Source organism: Aythya marila (genome assembly GCF_965140915.1).
Source record: "Aythya marila genome assembly, chromosome: 1".
Lineage (NCBI taxonomy): Eukaryota > Metazoa > Chordata > Aves > Anseriformes > Anatidae > Aythya > Aythya marila.
Genome location: NC_139042.1, coordinates 149,831,787 through 149,852,576, shown reverse-complemented (window position 1 = coordinate 149,852,576; position 20,790 = coordinate 149,831,787). Strand labels below are relative to the sequence as shown.

The following is a 20,790-nucleotide window of genomic DNA, read 5'->3' as shown; positions in this document are numbered from 1 at the left end:
CGAATTTGCCTTTCCCAATTCATGCCAAGAGCACAGAGAAGATGAGTTTGCAATGTCCACAAAGAAGCTTTTTTATTTATAATGTACATTGTTCCTCCCAAAGAATTCAAAGTTCCTTCTAACCCAGACCTTTCTTCCGCACAGAGCACTAAAATATTTCCAAGCCTTGCTCAGGTACTCTTGCTCACGATTTCCAAATGACCAGACAGCCAAAACCCAATGGTTACAACCACAAATACTCTTGCTAGACAAACATGACTGCTGTGATAAATGTGTTTAAGGACATAGGAAAAAAAAAAAAAAAAACTCTTAGGAGTGCCATATCAATGCCACAAGCATCACAAATTTCTTATGAACAATAACTGTCTTTATTACAAGAGAATCAGATAGCAAACATTGTTGTTTTATCTTTTAGCCTGTTCAGAGCAGAAAAAGAAAGACATCACAATTTTCTTTTGTATTTCCCAACAAGCACATTAAGAACAAGCAGCTCCATACACAACAGAGTCAATAATGTCGAGTCTCCTGCAGATTTATGCCCCGGGGTCTCTTCATGAGCTCCCTCGTGTCTACCCAGCAGTGAGCACACCTTGGAGCAGGGTGGGCATTTTTAAGTTCTCCCTCCCCTGGCTGACCATCTATTTCCATCGCATCTGCAGAAACTCAGCATCTTCAAGGTCTTTGCCTGTTCCTCCTGATAAAATGAAATTGAACAATCGGTTCAAAATTTAATAAGGCAGAGCTAATGGACCCATGTGCACAGCCATACCACTCCTTCACCACCAGGAGCCCCAGGCACACAGGCATAGATTTTGCTTCAGCAAGAATCTCCCAAAGGCACATGCTTTTGATGGCCAATTTTCTGAAAATCACATAGAAATACAAATTCTCAGGCTGCGCTTTCAAGTGCCAAGCATCAGCCCAAAGTGCGTTTTTATGGCAAAGTTAAGAAGGAAGAAAGGGTCCTATGAAAAGCAGGGCTGAAAGACATGCTACTTCAGATCCTGTATGGTTTTCTAATATGAAAACAAAAGATCTCATCAACCCACATTGACCATAAACTTGCCACTGTGGAATAAGCTATGAGCATGGTTTTAATACTTAATTTTACCTGAGGGGAAGCAGTTGTGGTGAGCGCAGCAGCCAAGCCATCTCCTCACATATGAGAAGAGGTGGCTTGGAGGCAGAAATCCCCTGAAGATGCCTTCACACTGAACTACTGGCCACAAGGAGAAGATATGAGTCTGAATCAGAAACCCGTGGTTCAAAGAGAACAGAAGGACACTGCATCATCCTTCTAAGCACTTCCACTTGTCTTACAAGTTCAGTCTACCAAACAGAACATGAGGGACCTATGTGCACAAATTAAGGAGTGCGCATTGAGTCCAATAGGGCAAGGCACTTCCAGCATACCCACCCAAAGCCAGAGCTAACAGCATTACCAGGAGACTTAGGAGAAAGGCAGTGTGATACGTTTCTGTATGTACTGTCCAGAACTGCTAGGAGCCAGCCCTTCCTGAACCTCTTAAAAGAAGGGCCCTCAGGCAAACTTTGTCTCTTGGCAGCTGCATTGTAGGCGTCTCCTCTTTCAATAGAGAAGATAGAGAAGACACACTTTAGTTTCAACTTCACCCGTGCTTTGAACAAGCTATTTCACATTATTTCTGAAAATCAGAATGCTTTCTGAAAAGCAAAATACAGTCACATAAGCAAGTTTATCAAGTGAAAGCTTTGCATTAAAGAATGGTGCTTTCCTTCCATCAGTGAGCTCCTGGCACCTGCCATCACTCACCCTGTGTACTCCATCGCCTCTGAGGAAGACTGGGAGGAGTATGGATATGAACTTCTGTGGGAAAGGACTGTGTTCTTCTTTCCATAAATCAACCTAAAATTTATGCAGTTGGAAGAGCAGGTTAGTTAACACAGATTATCCGGATCTGAACTTTTGGTGATTTTATCTTTTTGAACACTTTTGTTAGTCTGAGTGTTGGCACCCAAACAATCTATTTCTGTCTGTCAAGCTTTAGTTACTTCTGGGTGTTAGGAAACACCCATTATTTATACAAGAATGTATATTTTGCTGAATTATTTTTATCTAATAATCCATATAAAATCATTATTCATCCATGATTTTTTTCTAACAAAGCACATGCTTCCACATGTATCTCAGCTCACACAAGTAGAGAGCAATGATAGTGCCAATACTATCTTCTAGGTATTCTCTTCTGAATAATATCTTTTAGATATAGACGCTCTAAAAACCACAAGTGTCCTGGAAAAAATAAATAAATAAATAAATAAATCACCATTAGTTACCATCCTGATTTTTTTTTTCCAAAACAAATTTACAATGGGAATTTAATTTAGACAAAACTTTCCCACTTCAAGCACTGCACTACAAAACATTTATCAGAGTTAAATAATGGAAAAGTTCTGGTGGATTCTCACTTCCAGTGTTTTCAGATTGAATGAAATTCCAGTGCTTTCATGTTACTGAGTATTATGTTTCTTCCTGGACAGTTTTATAGTCTTCCTACAGCGCTGCTGTTTTATAGCTAGCAACCTTGGGGTTAATAGTTTTCACTGCCTTGTTCAAATATCGTGATGCTGCATAGATGGCGACTGTGATCATTTAGTCACGGAAGGTCAGCCAGTTACAGCCCATTTTCCCAGTAAACCTACAGGGATGATTCTGTTTTAAAAAATCATTAGCCCAAGCCTACCACGAACAAAAGCTTTCTTGGGTCAGCTTGGGGTTTGCTTTTACATGTCAGTGGACAAAGCTCAGTGTGTCAATACTTTCAAATTAAAAATAAATAAATAAATAAATTTATTTAAAAAATCAATTATTATCACTGATATAAATAAAAAAGAACTAATAATTTAAAAAAAAAAAAAAAAAAAAAAGATCACAACCTTATTAGTAAAAGCTATCATGATTCCACAACCATTCAGTGTGTCTATTTAAATGGCAGAGGGAAATGCTTAAGAATTGGTTAAGAATTGGTTAATGGTTAAGAATGTATATAGAGATCTCTACATTGCTGTGGACATTTTCAGAAAACCTCTTCTCTTCTCCCCTTCCCTTTCCTTCCCTTCCCTCTTATTCCCTCTCCTCCCCTTTATTCTCTTCTCTTCTCTTCTCTTCTCTTCTCTTCTCTTCTCTTCTCTTCTCTTCTCTTCTCTTCTCTTCTCTTCTCTTCTCTTCTCTTCTCTTCTCTTCTCTTCTCTTCTCTTCTCTTCTCTTCTCTTCTCTTCTCTTCTCTTCTCTTCTCTTCTCTTCTCTTCTCTTCTCTCTTCTCTTCTCTTCTCTTCTCTTCTCTTCTCTTCTCTTCTCTTCTCTTCTCTTCTCTTCTCTTCTCTTCTCTTCTCTTCTCTTCTCTTCTCTTCTCTCTCTCTTCTCTTCTCTTCTCTTCTCTTCTCTTCTCTTCTCTTCTCTTCTCTTCTCTTCTCTTCTCTTCTCTTCTCTTCTCTTCTCTTCTCTTCTCTTCTCTTCTTCTTCTCTTCTCTTCTCTTCTCTTCTCTTCTCTTCTCTTCTCTTCTCTTCTCTTCTCTTCTCTTCTCTTCTCTTCTCTTCTCTTCTCTTCTCTTCTCTTCTCTTCTCTTCTCTTCTCTTCTCTTCTCTTCTCTTCTCTTCTCTTCCCTTCTCTTCTTAACAAGTGTTAACAACTTTGTTCCAGAGAACAAAAGCCAAATGACATAACAAAATCCATAAGTTACCAAAAGGAAAATTCTCAGTTCCCCAAAAATCAACCTTGCTTAGGACCCCCCCTCTGATAGCGGCTGAAAGAACAGAGGAAACTCATATGATACATCCCCCCTCAAAAAACTCCCCCATTTAACAGCATTTGCAGTTCAGAGCCTTCCTGAGGCAAATGTGGTTTCTATATATTTAGCAACCCTTAACAAATTTTTCTTGTGTGAACCTGTCCCACCTGCCACACAAGCCCTTGGCAGCCAAAGCATCCCACTTTCCACTTCTCAGCCACATCTGGTCTGAAGAACCTCCTTCTGTTTGCCTCAAGCACAACTCTTGTCCACTTCAACTGCTGATTGTTCCTTGTATCAGGATAAACACTGATGAAGCAGTCCTCCTGCCTGAGCCATTCAGGATTTTTGTTCTTTGCAGCAGAATAAGCAGCAAGGAAACAATCTGCCATTCACCGATGCCACTCATAACTTGTCACATCCCCTATACTAAACTGTAGTTAGCAGCAGTGATGGTAAGCTGTCATTTCCTGGCAGCTGTGTCAATAGGTAGTGAAAATACTTTGAAAGAGCTTATCTGTGAAAGGGTTTTCAAAAGGCAGTCTAGTGATTAAATTGTGCCAGTAACATCAAGCTTATACAGGGGACTCTGCTTGGAGGCAGCAGCCAAACTGCTGTGCCCACCACAGACTTAATCTGTTCAGTGAGTCCTTCCTTGCACTCTGTGTTAGGAAGAAGAAAATGTGGACAAAGAGCTCCCTCTCAACTCACCACACCTTGCTTTTTCTGCCTGCCCAGGAGCCCCACACTCAGCCTGTGGAAGCTGACTTCAGGAAAAAATCATTTAAACTCTTCACTTTAAACAAAAAAGAGCATGTGTCAAGAACGAGGATTTTTTTCCTTATAAGGCAAGATATTCATTCATCTATCTGTCCCATCTTTCCTGGAAGTGACAAATAAAATTATCATTATTGGGCCAAATCAGACACAGATTGGGACAGAATCAACAAAATCAATGAAAGTGTAGCATTCTCCAAAACCTGGCAGAATTGAACAGAAATCCACTGGTCAGCCATGGAGAAGCACAAACATATCACTAAGTGAACCGTAAGTGTGGAAGAAATGTGAATACTCCATTAGCTAATATAGTGGCTTAAAAGAAAAAGAAAAGAAAAAAGAATAAAAAAGAAACAACAACAAACTAGATCTGACAGAATCAATGTAATTAATTTTGTAATAATACTTCTTGAATGTGATTATTGTGAATAGTCATGAAAATCTGCTTGTTTTTTAAAGCTAACAGTCCAGAGCATATGACTCTTAGCTGATTCACAAGGTAGAAATGGAGTTCAAGAGTCAAATTTTCAAAGGCAACTTCATGAAGAAGTAAGTTGTAATTCAACACCAGTATCTTCACATGAGTGCCACATCTTTTCCTAAAAATGTCTTGATTTTAGCACACAGACTTGCACAGAGCCTTTGAAGAAATTGCTCCCAAGCTCGGCTATTACCCACTCCCTGCAAGATTTCTCTTTTACAGTCATAGGGATGATTCAGTTTGGGGCCCTATACCCAAGTTTTCTCCAAGTTCATGGGAACTTTGTAGGAGTAAGGATCACTGTATCAAGCACAAAGGTGATTTAGAAGGTATGTTTCATCAGTCTCCAAAAACAGCTGCATTCGTATTAGTGGCAGTGAAATGCAGTTCTAACATCTGCAGCACATTCTGCCCTCCCCTAGGAGAGGGCAGATTTAAAAATACAGTCACATTTCAGCCATCAGAGTCCTCTCTGCAAGAGACAGGAAAATAAGAAAATGTCCACCACAGAGATCTTTACGGGAATGCAATTCTGACTGCCCATGTCTCATTTCTTCAGAGTCACAGTTTGGTAACAACCCCGCCTTTTCCCTTTGCAGAAACAAATAGAGGGCCCCAGTGACTTTCAATTAATACATTTCTAAATCCATGGAAACATTTTCCTTAATTCCCTTCTTTCCCATTTGAAAAAGATGCTTGGTTTAGTGCTGGTGCAGTTGTTGCTGCAATCCAAGGTAGGTGCCCTTGAAAATAACAGATGGACAAATGCTTACATTGTGTATTCAGAAACAGTTTGGCATCCTTTCTGTGCCCAAAAGGTTGATATACGTGCTATATTAGATCCTTCTATTAAAAGTCTTATTAAAAAAAAAACAGGAGATGCATAACAGTGCTTCTTACCTCCGAGGTCACTCAACTTTCATTTTACTGTCTCCGATAACAACCAGACTCCCAAAGCTCTATTCTGGAAGAGAAAAGCATCTTACTCAGTTCTTTTAATATGATATGCAGACAGAGTGATCTCTTTCTTCTGTCTCTCACTACATAAATTAATTTGCAAGATGCATCTAAATCAGTTTTACAAACAAAGAAGGGATCAGAAAAATTAAAAGATTAAAAAATGGAAAAAGGCTGGAGAAAAGAACATTATACTGACATGTCATTGAGATGCCAGTGCAGCAGAGCATCCCTTCTAAATTCCCTGTCTCAAAAATGTATATGACAAAGGCAAGCTTCTCAGGAGATGCTCCCCTGCACAATATAATGGCCTGTCTTATAGAGTCCCAAACTTTATTTTCAGGAAAGACCCCTTTGCACACAAGGCTCTTATTTCCTCAGTATTACGGGAAAACAGTATCCCCGCTTTTATTTTATTTTCATTTTCAGGCATTTTTTCTGATGTAAATTCTTCCTCTGAAGAACTGTTGATATAGATTTCCATTACAGATTTCCACCTGCAGTAATTGGTTTTGCCATGTATTGCTAATGAAGCCAAATAGCACAGTTGCTGCCTCTTTTTTTTGTGTGCAGTGTACCTGGAGATTGTAGAAATGGGAGACACATCCTCAGGATGAAAAACGTCATTATCAAATTCACATATTTATGTCCCTCTGATTATTTAACATATTACATTTTGAAGACAGGCTAAAATTTGCTAGTATTTTTACAATTAATATATATAATTCATAGTGTCTATATATAATTCACACTGAGCAGGACTTTTGTAAATTGTCTGTGCCATTTTATTGAAAAAAATGAACTTTGCTTCAGCAAATAGTTGCCACCTTAAAAAAGAGAGAACTATATTCCTATCAAAACTGCACCTCTTTCTATAAGTATGCATTTAGTACTAAAGGATGCTAATTATTTTGATTAATTGAAGTTGCTGTCATATTAGGCGTATGGGAAACAGAAGTTATTCATACAATTAGCAACATGGAAGCAGCGTGTTAGCTTATTCAAAAAAGACACCCACGTAGGGCAATTATATTATTTTGCATTGACTGACAAAGAGCAAATGTATGTTTTTAACACTGAATTTTAATCAGAATGTGATTTTTGACAGACAAAATATGAATAAATTTTAAGCGCTTAGAGGTTTTTGAATATATAATTTAAAATATTTATAAGAGCAAGATATTTGTGCACACAAAATAAAATAAACTGTAGGCAATCACTGTGCAGATACATGATGTTCTCACAGAAGAGATAAAGGGGACAATGCCCTCTCATTTATAATAATAAAGATGAAGAAATTCACTCTTCTTCTGAGATGGTGTCAGCTTCTGGACCCACAAGCAGAGGCGAAGAGTAGAGAGAGACACAGAAAAAAACAGAGATAGGGAATCTCTCCATTAAACGTTTTATCTAGTTTCATTAATTTCAGGTTTAACAGCTTAAGGAGGCAACACACCAAAACCCAAGACTAGCTGTTCCTCAAAATATTAAAACACTACATACCAATAAATATCACATAACACTGTATATCAATAAATATCAAAAACACTAGTATTTTGCTTACTGCTACTTGTATGTTTAAATCTGTTTAAAAAATCGTGACTTAGGGCTCTGAAAATGCATGAGACTGCATAAACATTACAAACTGAGCTTCAAGTAATTGCTGTGGAGATTTACTTCTTTGATTTCTGATTAGTGAGCATTTAGGTTTTGTGGCCTTACCTTTGCTCTTTCCTCCACGATAAGGAGGTGCAAAAAAATGCTTTTTGAGCAAAAATGAAATCTTGCTTGCCTCATAAGAAGCAGCTCTTGCTGCTTGGGGAATTACAGGCCTGGTAGCCCCACTCAGCAAGCCTGCCCAGAACACTGCAAGAGTGAAACCACGCGTGCCGGCAGCACCAAACCAAACACACAGCAGTGTCACGAGATCTGGGCTCCAACCTAACGATAAACAGACAGCTTCTTTGAAACTAAGCCACTCAGTCTTGACTTAGTTTTCAAGGTACTGAACATTGCTCCTTTTGGCAGCGCTGTGACACAGTGTAAATCAAACATAACATGACCTCGGGAGCTGTATGCACAAGCAGTTCCATCAAGCCAGGGCTGAAAAACTCTGCAGACTTTGTCATAGATTTCTTTCAAAGCCATTAAGTTTGTTTAAATGCTGATAAGAACATTTTCCATGACATTATTATTCCTGTTCTCCCAGTCCTAGATTTGCATTTCTGTTCTGCTTGGGGCTTTTTTTGGTTTTGCTATTTCATACAGGTTTGATTTCAGAGGGTAAAAAACTAGTTAGGAACCATGAGTCCCTTCTAAGAAAACCTCATGTACATAATTAGGTCCTATTGACTCTGTCTGCTGTACATGTTGTCCACATTCTTCATGGTTTTCACAAAGAAAGATGCTTGATGACCTAGGATCTTGTCAGCACTTGTGTTTACAGAGTATTTAAAGACTTCAGTATTTAATGACTTATGTGGCTGTCGTACTAAATGTTCTGTTGTGTCGTGTTATTTTGTTTTTTTCTAAAAAGACAAAAAAAAAAAAAGACAAAAAAAAAAAAAAAGGAAAGAAAAACAAGGATAAGTAATGTATTACCATAAACAAATTTGAAAGAGCTGGAAAACTATTTACTGATCTGGCCAACATTAATATGCCCAGTTAATCTCTAGGAATTTGACAGGCCAAACACAAGTTTCTGCATTTGAAGAATTGGATCTTTGTAGCCAAGTACACAGGTAATATAAAGCATTACTATAGGTGTTGCAAAACACCTAGCATGCACATATCATACAGTAGAAAGAAAAAGGAAGGGCAGCTTCTCTGCTGCAAGGCAATTCCTGGAGTTGCTGTGAGGTGCTCAAGCAGCAGTGCACAGTGGACAGTTCACAGCCAGCAAGCTCCATGTGGCCTGGTGGGTTATCATCTTGCTTGGAGCTTGCTCACAGTGGCCTTTATCTCAGAAAAACTCTGTTAGTGCACTGAGCATGGTCTGCCAACAGAAGAATTACTTTGCTCATAGCAGCAGCCTGGCCCTGCTGCCACCCTTCCTAGAGGCCACACTCTTACCCATGGTATAAGACCCTTGAATCTCCAACAAGAGCACCTAAGAGCTATAATGCTAGGAAAGGTAGCCACAATATATGGAAAGAAGGCCATATAAGAATATATGAGAAAGAATATATAAGAAAGAAGGCCACCAGCGTGCCCGCATGATGCTCCTGCAACCAGTGGCAATGCTGGAGAACCTCAGCACACTCTGCACAATACTCTTTTTCTGGCAAGCACTCCATTTACAACTGGCAGTCCACTCATATGAGGGGAAAGGGTTTCCAGTATTTGGCTTTCTCCAGACAGCAGAAGAGCTTCTAAAGGGCTGTCACAGGAATAAAAATTGGAAAGTCTGACCTAGCAAAGCTGGCAGCAACCGAGCACTTTGGAAGAATACAGAGCTCAGTGAGACGATTCCTGTCGTGCTAGACTGGGGGTGTCCAAACCCTCTGCCTGGGCAGCAAGGCAGCAATGCCTTTTCCTGCTATCTCTGCACTTGCTTGTGTACACGTGTTCATGACACTGCCTTGGCAGCCTGCCTGAAAGAGTCACTCCCCTTCAGGAAATAAACAGATTGTGGTAACACTGCCCATTCAGGCGTTGCCTAGAGCTTCCTTGTTGCTTTCTGTCTCATCTTCTGTTTTTCTGCAAACACAAAATGACACCCTGTTGCACCACCATGCCACTGAATCACAGGATGGTTGTGGTCAGAAGGGACCTCTGGGGGCCATCTGGTCCCTCCAGCAGGGCCACCCAGAGCAGGCTGCCCAGGACCACGTCCAGGTGGCTTTTGAAGATCTCCTAGCAGGGAGACTCCACAGCCTCTCCGGGCAGCCTGTGCAGGTACTTTGTCACCATCACAGTGCTTCCTGATGCTCAGACACAACCTCCTGTGCTTGTCTGTACCCACTGCCTCTTGTCCTGGCACCGGGCGCTAACAAGAAGAGCCTGGCCCCAGCCTCTCTGTGCCCTCCCCTCAGGGATCTGCACACACGGACGAGATCCCCAGAGCCTCCTCTTCTCCAGGCTGACCGGTCCCAGCACTCTCAGCCCCTCACAGGAGAGGTGCTCCTGTCCCTCCATCACCTTCCTGGCCCTTCACTGTTCCGTCTCCCCAGCATGTCCCTGGGAGCCCAGAGCTGGGCCCAGCGCTCTTGGTGCAGCCTCACCAGCCTAAAGCAGCCTGGGACACCACGAGCCTTTGTGGCACGGCACATTACTGGTTCAAGTCCTAAGCTGCCTTTGCCTTGGGCAGCACAAGCAGGCTTCACTCAAGAGGGAAGCAGCCAGGAGAGCTATTTGGGGCCTCTGTGTTTTCTTTAGTGCCCCCAGTTATCAGGTTCGGGACGCTTTGTGCTGCACTATGTAAACAGAACTAAAAGGCCCTAAGCAGCAAGCAAGGCGGCCTGAAGGGATAATAATGCTAGTAGACTTTTTGGATTTCTAACAGTGTCCACACTTAGGATATTTTCTAATACTTATACCTTAATATTCAACTTTAAGTAAAATTAAAAGTTTTAACTTTAACTAAATCTGAATGATAACTCTTGTCATTCGGTTTTTTTTTAGCTTAAGCAGAAAGTGAGAGGTGCCAAGGAAAGGTAAATTAAAGAGAGCAATGAAAGTTAAGACAATATGAAAGTTTCAGTTCTTTTGTTCAAAACAGAACACTGAGTGCAGGGCCTAGATGGTTCAGGTGGTCTCAAGATTAAAAAAAAAAAAAAAAAAAAAAAAGGCTGAAAGCTGGTTTTAGACACAGTGGCATTAGGCACATTTGTATGTGCTATTTATATTAATGTATTTTAAAGATGATAAAAGAAGGGCTCTAGGTCAGTGATTCCTCCGACACCCAGGTAACAGCCCTACCTGTGGAGCCAACCTGCATTTGCAACATGGTATTTTGGCCTTTAGTAACCTTTATAGCTAACAGATTAATCATTAGCATTTCATAAAACAATCATATGCCAGGCATCAGATTTCTCTTGCTTTAATCTACAAACTCATACCACATGCACATTTCTTTGATGAAACACTTTATTATTCTTTTTTTATGGTACTTGTCGTTCACAGTAATATTTTTCCTCAGATACCCACAAACTCTAGGATTATCGTCTGAAAAAGGGGAGCTCTCTGCTAGCCTAGGAGCTTAGTGAGCAATGCATCTAACAGGTGAAAAGTTCCTGTACCCTAGCATCTGCCCAAACACTGCAAAAGATGTACACAAAAGGTAATACTAGATTATTATGTATTTCAATACTTCTCCCCACCGATGAGCTACCTGTTCCCTGTTTGACCCTGCTCCTTACAAAGTAAATGCAAAATGATAAACCAGATCCCCTTCGCCAGGCAGGCTCCAGACAAAGGGCTGTGTGGACACCAGGAGGAGCCACGCAGCACAGAGCAGGCACGGGCTTCGTCCTGGCAATACCTCTAGCTGATGTGGTTATCAGAGGCTTGGGCTTTTTAAGCCATGTTCTTATTCAGGCTTATTCAGGAGGCTGCTGCTGTTTCAAGTACCCTTATGGTTACATAATGGAACTTAATTGTACTTAAATTACGTGAAATTAAAGATGGCAGTTACACCCTTCACCTTCAAAGAGGTTTTAATTCGATCCATCCCACTATCAAGTACATCTGTACATACCCATTCTGGCATATTACTAATGTGTTTAATGGAAATAAACAAAGCCATGTGTTTTACATTAAAACAAAAAGCATGAGGTCTTGGTTACATGACAATAATTTCAATGGAATTTTATTTCAGCATGCTATTATCTTGTGGGTCACACACAAAATCACAAGATACTCTTTCTCTCTATGCCCGAGTTCTCATGTACATTAGATGCCCTATTATTAATCTAACCAGTAAAGTATTCTGATACTATTAAAAATTGTTTGGGGATGCATCTGGCAGTGAGAGTAACAAGACTCTTTTTCAGATCCTTCATTTGTAAATAAAGAAAGAAATAAAATTTGAAGTGATTTATTACAACTGTCATTTAATATATGTTCAATATTTATTCAATACAGTTATTACATGTTATTACACCTCTAAAAGTCATCTGTAGTTCAAAGATTTCTTTGCCATTGTTTTAAATGCATAAGTAGATTCAGCTGACTTAGCAGACATGTGACTAGCACACTACTGCTCAGAAATTTCTTGTAGTATAAGGTATTAAGCCAAAAAGGAAGTATAATGCAATATGTTCTTTAAAGTTATAATGGAACATATGAAAAAGAAAACACAACGCAACATGACTTACTCCTGTAACTAGTCTAACCGGAAAAAGTAATTATAGTCAGCTCTCCATTAACTCTGGGTGGATTATCAAATTTGGAAATAAATTATGCTAAGGATGCAGAACAGCTGCCTTGTTTCCAAACCAGCCAATTAAGGCTGGCAGGGCTTATTAACTCACACACAGCACCATCCATTTTCAGCATTACAGCTCCCAGACCTGAGCAGGTGCTGGGCAGTTAAGTAGCAATGTACTTGGGCAAATAAGCCCTCCTGTGGAAGGCAAACCTGGAAGCATGACTCCAAGAGACTTGAGTCCTGCCTAGGAAGCACAGTCCCCAGCTGCTATCTCACACCACGGTTCCTTCTGCCACATGAGAAAAAGCAGTCTGGGGAGGAACGCACTTGGCTGGCTTGCTACCAAGGGACATTCCTGGACGCCCTCAAGCAAGAACAAGACTACCACATGTAAAACCCCAAATCTGAGTTTGAAGATGCACTAATTTCTGCAAATCTGCAGTAGTACTGTAAGTTTTTACAGCAGTTTACCAAGTGCATATAGCAGACAAATTTCAAGCTCACAGATCAATCCCAACTTTCTTCTTTCCTCTAAAATTGTTAATTCTCTCAGCTATGAAATCTTCGGGCTACATTCAGGCTTTTGCTGGAAGGAAGCACCATCTCTATTTAGAAACAGCACAACTAATTCATTTGATGAATTATTTCATTCTCAAAAATAAATTATTTATTGATTTTATTTGATGTTATTAAGTCTTACTAGCGTCGTAAGCAGTATATATCAAGTATTTTGGCCAATGCAAGGATTTTACCTTATGTTTTCCTATTCCAAGAAGCATTTATCTTAACCTAATAGAGTCAGCTGTAGTTTATAGAATACACATAAAAATTAGCTGAACTATTTACTGGAGCTTTCTCCAGCTCAGCTCATACTTCTATGATAGATTTTTTTGAACTAGAAGGTATGTTCAGGTGAATGATTCTAGGTGCTGTGTCTGCTGCTTCCCTTTTCTCTTTCTATATGTTCTTTTAAATATGTCTTCACGGAATAACTAAGAAACTGCTTTTCAGTAGCAGGATTTCTGTTGTAACTCGAGTGTTGCATTCAACACCTGGATTTAACAGACAGGAGCCAGAATGGGGTGAGCTCCCCACTACCACTGCCCAGCACAGTGAGCAGCTCTTGGATCATATAGCAACATAAATGTCATGCAGCCCCTCTTCTGGAGAGAGATAAAATACTCTGTGACGGGAACCTACCGAGCTCTGAAGAAGTCAGCCTGGGTACCAGGTGCAGTACAGGCACTGCGGTGTGCCCCAAAGCACGCCAGCTAGAGCTGAGCTGGCCAGGCTGCTTCCTGCACCGTGGCCAGGCTGGACAACCCAGCCTAGTGGTGCTGGTGCACTGTGTGGAAATCCATAAAACCCAGAGACGGCGTCTTCTCATTTCAAAGGTATAGGCACCTGCTACGCCAAGGCTCTGCCTATACACAAACATACCTAATTTCTGAATAATATCAATACAGCTGTGAAAGTAGTCGGTATCTTCAGTGGTAGTGCCATATGGTTTATTTATTTTAAAAACATAAGAGTTGCCAAGACTGAAAAATAATTTTTGAGACTACTAATTCTTATCCTTAACAGGCAGAATATATATATATATATATGTATGTATTTTATTTTTTTTTCAGAAACGCCTGGACTATGTTGGGGTACTTTAATAAAAATGTTCTGATACTATACATAAGAAATCAACAAGGTTTATAGCTGACATAAAAAAGAATGAGAGATACTCACTGTTTACCTTCCAATGGTTACTGAAGTGCTTTTTGCTTTGTTTAAATAAAACTAGTAGAACCTGTTCTGGAAATAGCTAACCCTAATTTTAAAAAGATGACAACAGGCTTCCACACTTGAACCTTAGCCTAAACAAAGCCATCAAGAAGAACAAGATAAGACCTTAAAGGTTATAGCTCTTGCGAAGCTTCCTTTTATTTCACGCTCTGAAATAATAAAAATCCAAACCATACTTACATCTTCTTGTCGAAGGAAATACTTCAACCCAGTGCGGAAGACCTTTTGCTGAACTATTTGTTGTTAGAAGTTGGAAGGGGGTGTGGGAGGGACAGAACAGGGAGAAAAAGGCAGAAGCATAACAGAAGTATTAGGGAAATATTCACAAATGCCCTGAAGCTACTTTGACAGATACAAAAAATCTGATAAAGCATGGACTTCTCTTCCTCAGTGAATTTCAAGTAATGTTTTCGAACTCTTTGAAAAATAAGACTTTAACACAGGCTGACAAAATTGGCTCGGAAGAGGTCATGGATTCTTAAGGCTAATGCCTGGCTTCAGATTCTGTACATGCACACAAAAAAACTCTGACCTCTTCCCACCATTCTGAAACTCTCCGAAATAACATTATTATTACAAAGCCATATCTATTTTTGTTTTCTCATTATATAAATATAATTGACTGTTTGTCATACTTGATATTTTTGGTCTTCGCTAGTGATTTCTATTAGTGCTCAGTCTCTTTATTCAGGCAGGAAAAGTAGACTGAACGTGAGAACCCTGTTTTTACTCAAGGGACTGGAACAAGGAGTCCAGCTTCAGGACTGATCGAGTGGAGTCACGCCGAGGCAGGCTTGGCACATTGGGTTAAAGGTCCTATCACAAGCTTCAGAAGCAATACCAATCAATGTCAGATCCACAGAAATACCTTGGCCAAAATTGCAGGGTTCAATGATCATTTCTCATACATAATTAAAGCAAACAGTCATCCAGCTGATCTGTAAAACTTTTCTAAGGCCATCTACTTGCATATACTCTTTTAATCAACAAGAAAAGCTGTATTAGCAGTCACCTTTCTTGCCATACAGCATGGTCGCTATTGTTTAAGAATAACAGAAGTGGAAAAATCCACCAGGATTTAGGTGCAAAGGGCAGGCACTTAGCATAACGGCAAACACAGGTCAGTGCTAATGTTTCTAATTCTTTTATAACTCAGACACCATCATTTTTGTTCTAGTATTTTTCTTCTTTTAAAGGAGAGCAGCAAGAAGAGTTAGCCAAAGACTGGCATTTTTTCTTAGAAGATAACTTCCCATCATTTCAAAACCAAAATTTTTTTTTTATTTTTTTATTTTTTTTTTTTTGTTGGCCTCTTCTCACAGATAACGAACGATAAGACTAGAGGGAATGGCCTCAAGTTGCAACAGGGGAGGTTCAGGCTGGAAATGAGGAGACATTTCTTCTCAGAAAGAGCAGTCGGGCACTGGGACGGGTTGCCAACAGAGGTGGTGGTGTCACTGTCCCTGGGGGTGTTCAAGGAAATGTTGGACGTGGTCACTGGGGACATGGTTTAGTGGGTGACATTGGTGGTAGGGGGATGGTTGGACCAGATGATCTCAAAGGTCTTTTTCACTTCTAATGATTCTGTGCTTCTACGATATGGCAGAGCTGGGATGAGCCTGCCTGGAGCGCTCTGTATTTCCCTAATTTTGCTTGCAGAGCAGCCTGTAGACAGGAGGAAAACAAACAAGCCCGGCTTAGCCAGCGGCTGCACCCTACCCAGAAGGTCACCCAGGACCTGGGGCGCTTCTCCGAGCCCCCTGGGCGGGCTACGCGGAGTGGGGACACCCATCGGGGCTGGAGGCCCTCGGACCCCACAGACCTAGGCTGAAGGATGCGCTTTTCCCCTCATTTCCATCACACTCCCCCCTACCAGGGAGCATCCCCAGCAGCTGAAGGGAGAGCCCTCAGCCCCACCGTGCAAGGGGACAAAGCCACGAGCAGGGGGCAGCGGGAGGACACTTCGGGAGGAGGAGGAGGAGAAGGGCCACCCTCCATTTGGGGCCGCCAGCCCCCACGGTGGGGAACCTCCAGCGAGCCCCGAGGAGTTAATGGCGGCCGGGAGCCGCCTCCTGCCCGCCCTACGCCGTGACTCGCTTCCTCCCACGGCCGGGAACTGGGAGGAGTGAGCGGCCCCGGGCTGCCGCCCCCACCCCGCTGCCCGCCGACAGCCGCGGCCGCCCCGGCGGGGAGGGACAGCACCGCCGCCACCGAGCCCCAGCTGCCCGCGGCCAGCCGCCGCCATGCCCGCCGTCGACAAGCTCCTCCTGGAGGAGGCTTTGCAGGACAGCCCGCAGGTAGCGCGGCCCGCCGGGGGGATGCCTGCCCCCGGGATGGTGTCCCCGGGGAGGTGACACCGCTGGCGAGCGGAGCGGGTCGGGGGCTCCAGCCCGTCGGGGGGATGCTCGGCGGGAGGCGGGGGAGCGGGTTGCTGGCATCCCGGTGGCGTCGGGTGAAGGCTTTGGGGTCCTGATGATCGCCTGTCAGGGGAATATAGATTATGGTTGTGACTGGGGAATCTGGGGAAGGGGCAGGGTGTGAGGAGGTCGGGGCACAGCGCCTTTTCTCCTCGCCCCCCGCAGGTTAAGCCCTCCCGTGGCTCTTTCCTCGTGCTGTCCCATCCCGGGGTGCTTTGGCTTTAGGGTGTGCCCTGTAGTCTTGAGCTCTGTTTGGGGAGGAGAGGTGGCATGGCTTGTCACCTTGGCTCCCTTCATGAGAGGAAAGCGAGCTGCGGCACTGTGCGTCACCTGGCCCCAGCACGAGCAGCAGAAGTAGGCTGGATGGATCTCGTTGCCAACGTGCCCACGCTCCTTGCGAGGTGTCCCAAGGGGTGTAGCTCAGATATAGGAGCTCCCCGTGGGACAGGTGAGGTTTGGTGAGGTGAATCTCACGGAAGGTGACCTCGTTTTGAAGGAGTCTCAGAAACGAGGACAGCGGTTATTGCCTTTTCTGCCCCAGCCCTTGCAGGGAAGGGAGGAAGGACATTTCTCCTCTCACCCCCATGCTCTGTCAAACCCAGTGTAGCACCTGTGCTGGGAGCCCCTCTTGGCTGCAGAAGGGACCCCTGAGCAATATGGGAACCCCACAGCAGAGAACACGCCTTGTGGAGATGGTTATAGGCATTTCGGAGGGGCATGTGGTCTTCAGATATGGGAAGGGAGGGTGGAGGGAAGGAAGAGGGGAAGTTCGTGTGGAAGAGACGCGAGGGGAAAGGGAGAGTGGAAATCCCACAGAGGGGTGGGGAAAGTGCACTTGGGGTCAAAACACGGTGCAGGCAGAGATCAAGTAGTTGGTGAAGCAGGGGAGGAGGAAAGAAGGGTGGGGTGGATCTGCGTGGATCCTGTTCCTGGTGCCCTGTGTTGTAACCCGGACTCATCTGCTGGTAGACCAGGAGGACAAATGTATAGGAGCAGATTGCTAAAAGGTGTTGTGGAGTCTGTCATGAGACATTTTGAAGGAAAGGGTAGACGTGCACCTGTCAGGAATTCATGAATCTTGGGGCTCACCTCTTGGGAATCTTGGGATCACCTCTTCTTAGCATGTTTTTCTGTGATTCCATGAAATCCCATCCCAATAAAAACGATTTTCATTGAATGTTTGATGAGACCTGTGGAATCTCAAGGCTTGGAGATTTTTAAAACTCAACACGAAAAAGTCTCTGATGCAATGTCAGACTGAGACCTCCTTTGGGCTGGGGTTTGGACCAGATGACCTCCAGAGTTTCTTTCTGACCTGAATTGTACTATGTTCCACAGTTTAACGAAGTCCGCTAGATTTATTACGAGCAGTTATTAACGTTTTTAGTAGGTACGTCCCCAGAGCATTCTGGAGCTAAAGAACTTGATATGCAGGATACGTGAACTCGTTTTCCTCTTCAATCAACACTTCCTTCAATGATTAAAAAAGTAATGCTGACTGAAAGCAGCTGAACAAAGCGCTGAATTGTATTTGGAGGTCCTCATCTTTTTTTTTTTTTCTGACCTGAAGGCTGTTAACATCTCCTTTCCAATTACTGGAAACAGTGGGCTGAACATAAACCTGGGTGTTTTCAGGATGTTTTGGGTTGATTTGGTCATTGCTTTCTGTTCAAGTTATGCAACTTTGGAGGGATAGGCATTGTTTAATTTTATAGAATGACCCAGTGTTGCTAAAATCTATTTTTTACATGCAGGGAAATAGATCTATTTTTTTTGTCCCTGGTCTTTTGCATTTTTATTACTTTTTTTTCTTGAGGAGGCCTTTACATTCACAGCCCTATGGGTTGCCTCTGCGATCTGGGTACTGCAAAATCAAAGCAAAAAGACAGTTTGTGTCCCACAGAGCTTGCAGGGTAGCAGCTTATGTGATCACTACTTCCTTTTGCGTAAAGTGACCTGATTCTCTTCTGCCCTGTGCAGTCTCTGGCAGCAATGCAGAGGGACAGTAAAATGAGGACATAACCTCACTTTGTAGAAAGTATATGGAGTATTTAAATCATGTGCAGAACAGAAGAGGATTAGGCCATTGCTATTTCTTCAGTAGTTTTCTGAAACTTGATTTATCTCTCCCTGACAATACAGTATTTTGTCTTGATTCATCTCCAAGCACTGACCAAAAAAGGCCTTAAGAAATGGCTTAACTTTGAAGTAAGTGCTTGGCCAGGGCATAGGAGAGAAATTGACGTAAGCAGCCATGCTAAAACCAAGGGAAATACTTACATGAAGTAAGATTTTTATTTTTTTCCTGTGTTGCCAGCAGCTAAGATGATGGTGCTATTAACAAAGCCTTCAAAAACATTAGCTTAATACTTGGATTCCTGGTTTATTTCACCACCAATATCTGCTATTCCAGAAGTTGTCAAAACAGAAACAACAAAAGTTGCATACATTGCTATTTTGTTGCAGTAGTTTAAAACAGTGTTCTTAAACCTGAAAGTTTTCAAGCATAACTTCAAAAACGCTTAATCATGTATTGTTTTTCTTATTTTTGAACAAAGTGCTAGTAACTGAGGCCAAGACCTTCAGAAATGCTTTCCCAGAACTGCTGTATCTCAACACATATTTCAACATTCTGAAAAACTGAATGTGCAAAAATTCAGTAAGATTTAGGAATCTGAATGAATTCAGATTTGAAAACCTGAAAACTAGGAGGCAGAAACGTGGTGTGTACCTTCATTCAGGCAACTACTTTTTTTTTTTTCAGTTTTAGCTTGAGATTGATATTGATTAGTACTGTGTCAAGCTTTATAATTTTTACCTTCCCTAGATTTACTTTTTTTAACCATCTTCACGCCCTGTGGAATTTGTCTGCTTTTACAACACACAGCAGGAAGATAAGTACTGTATAGATAGGAGATAGTTTGACGACTTTAGTTTTGCTTTTTTTAATTAATTCATCATTGAAGATTGAATATTTTCAACCAGATATTTTTGAAAAACAGTATGTTTTCAATTACTGAAATAATAGTTTAGTACTGAAAGTTCTCAAAATCATGCCACAGTCCCTGTAGAGAGGTTCTGCACAAAGGTCCTTTATACATTTGTGTTCTTGGCATCAATTTCATTGATTAGTCCCTTTCTCCATGCTTTGGTTTTTGTTTTCTTTATTTCAAAACTGTATTTTGTATTCTGTATCTCCTTCGATGCGAAGATCTCCAACTAGTTTCCCAAAAGCGCTAACTGCCAGTGTCTCTAAGGTAGGAGGTGTTGTAGCAGCTTAGCGTGTCAGCAGACTGAAGTGCTGAGAGTTTTTTGTTGCTTGAAGTATGAAGTACTCCCGTGCAATGTCTAGAGCAGAGCCCCAGGACTGTCTCCCATGTCATGTACTTTAACCTCTGGGCTAACAGTAATTTCTGGCTTAGATACTCCTCAGCAGAGATGAAATGATAGTGTAGCTTAGTCCAGGGTTCTTGAAGGATGCTGATTTCAAGTTTTTCAGGACAAACAAAATCTTGGCAGAGATTTGCAAAGAAGAACAAATGCCTTGGGGAAGTACATGTTAAAATACTGGAGTTACTTAAAACTTTCTTAAGACTCTAAAGTAAATTTTCCAGATATGAACCTGGGTATTTCAGCTGTATTAGAGGTTCCTGTAATAGGAGGACAGATAAAGCACTTGCTCTGTTACATGATTATTAGAGTACTGCAGTTTATTATGGGTGCCCCTCAGATAAGCAGATGAAACTAATTAATGTCATATAAATTAGCTGTACCAGACGGAAAGACACTGCCACTTAGCATCAAACGGATTGGATTTACCAAAGTTAAGACTAAGGACGGATCATGACTTTGTTAAAGGGACACTGACAAATTTAGTGACAGCCTTTCCTCTTTCGATACTGTGTTGATCTAACAAAATCTGGAGCCCGCATTGTCCTCAGATCCTTTTCTTTCCCTTCTCAGAAGCTGTGTCAGCAACACAATTCCTTGTTACTGGTGATTCCACCAAAACAAACCAAGGGAATTCATGTCTGTAGGATAAAGCCAGTCATTATGCTCTTCTTTTCTCCCGTTTGCTGACAAGGATGAGCTAGCAGAATGGAGAAAGTACGGGGTATCTCTGAGCGGGTGTGTGCTTGTGTGCCTGCTGTTGTAGATGAACACTGGGTTGTTTGGCGCGGCTACGTCAGCAGGGCTTGGCAGCAGCCCTTCAAGAGTTGCTCAAG

General features: G+C 42.0%; 1 protein-coding gene and 1 long non-coding RNA gene across 2 annotated transcripts in view; one reads left to right on the top strand and one right to left on the bottom strand.

The window, feature by feature from the left end:
- Positions 1–347: 347 nt before the first annotated feature.
- Positions 348–7,833, bottom strand: LOC309874733. The gene is made up of 4 exons (XR_014316898.1): positions 7,706–7,833; positions 5,927–5,990; positions 1,793–1,885; positions 348–694 (listed from the first exon to the last, which is right to left on the bottom strand). It is a non-coding gene; the product is annotated as an uncharacterized lncRNA (long non-coding RNA).
- Positions 7,834–16,271: 8,438 nt separating this feature from the next.
- APPL2 (adaptor protein, phosphotyrosine interacting with PH domain and leucine zipper 2) overlaps positions 16,272–20,790 on the top strand; it is a 37,643-nt gene continuing 33,124 nt past the window's right edge. The window contains exon 1 of the mRNA XM_082778906.1: positions 16,272–16,444. Within this exon, the coding sequence (XP_082635032.1) occupies positions 16,391–16,444 (54 nt within the window). The 5' untranslated portion in view covers positions 16,272–16,390. The remainder of the gene's footprint in view (positions 16,445–20,790) is intronic.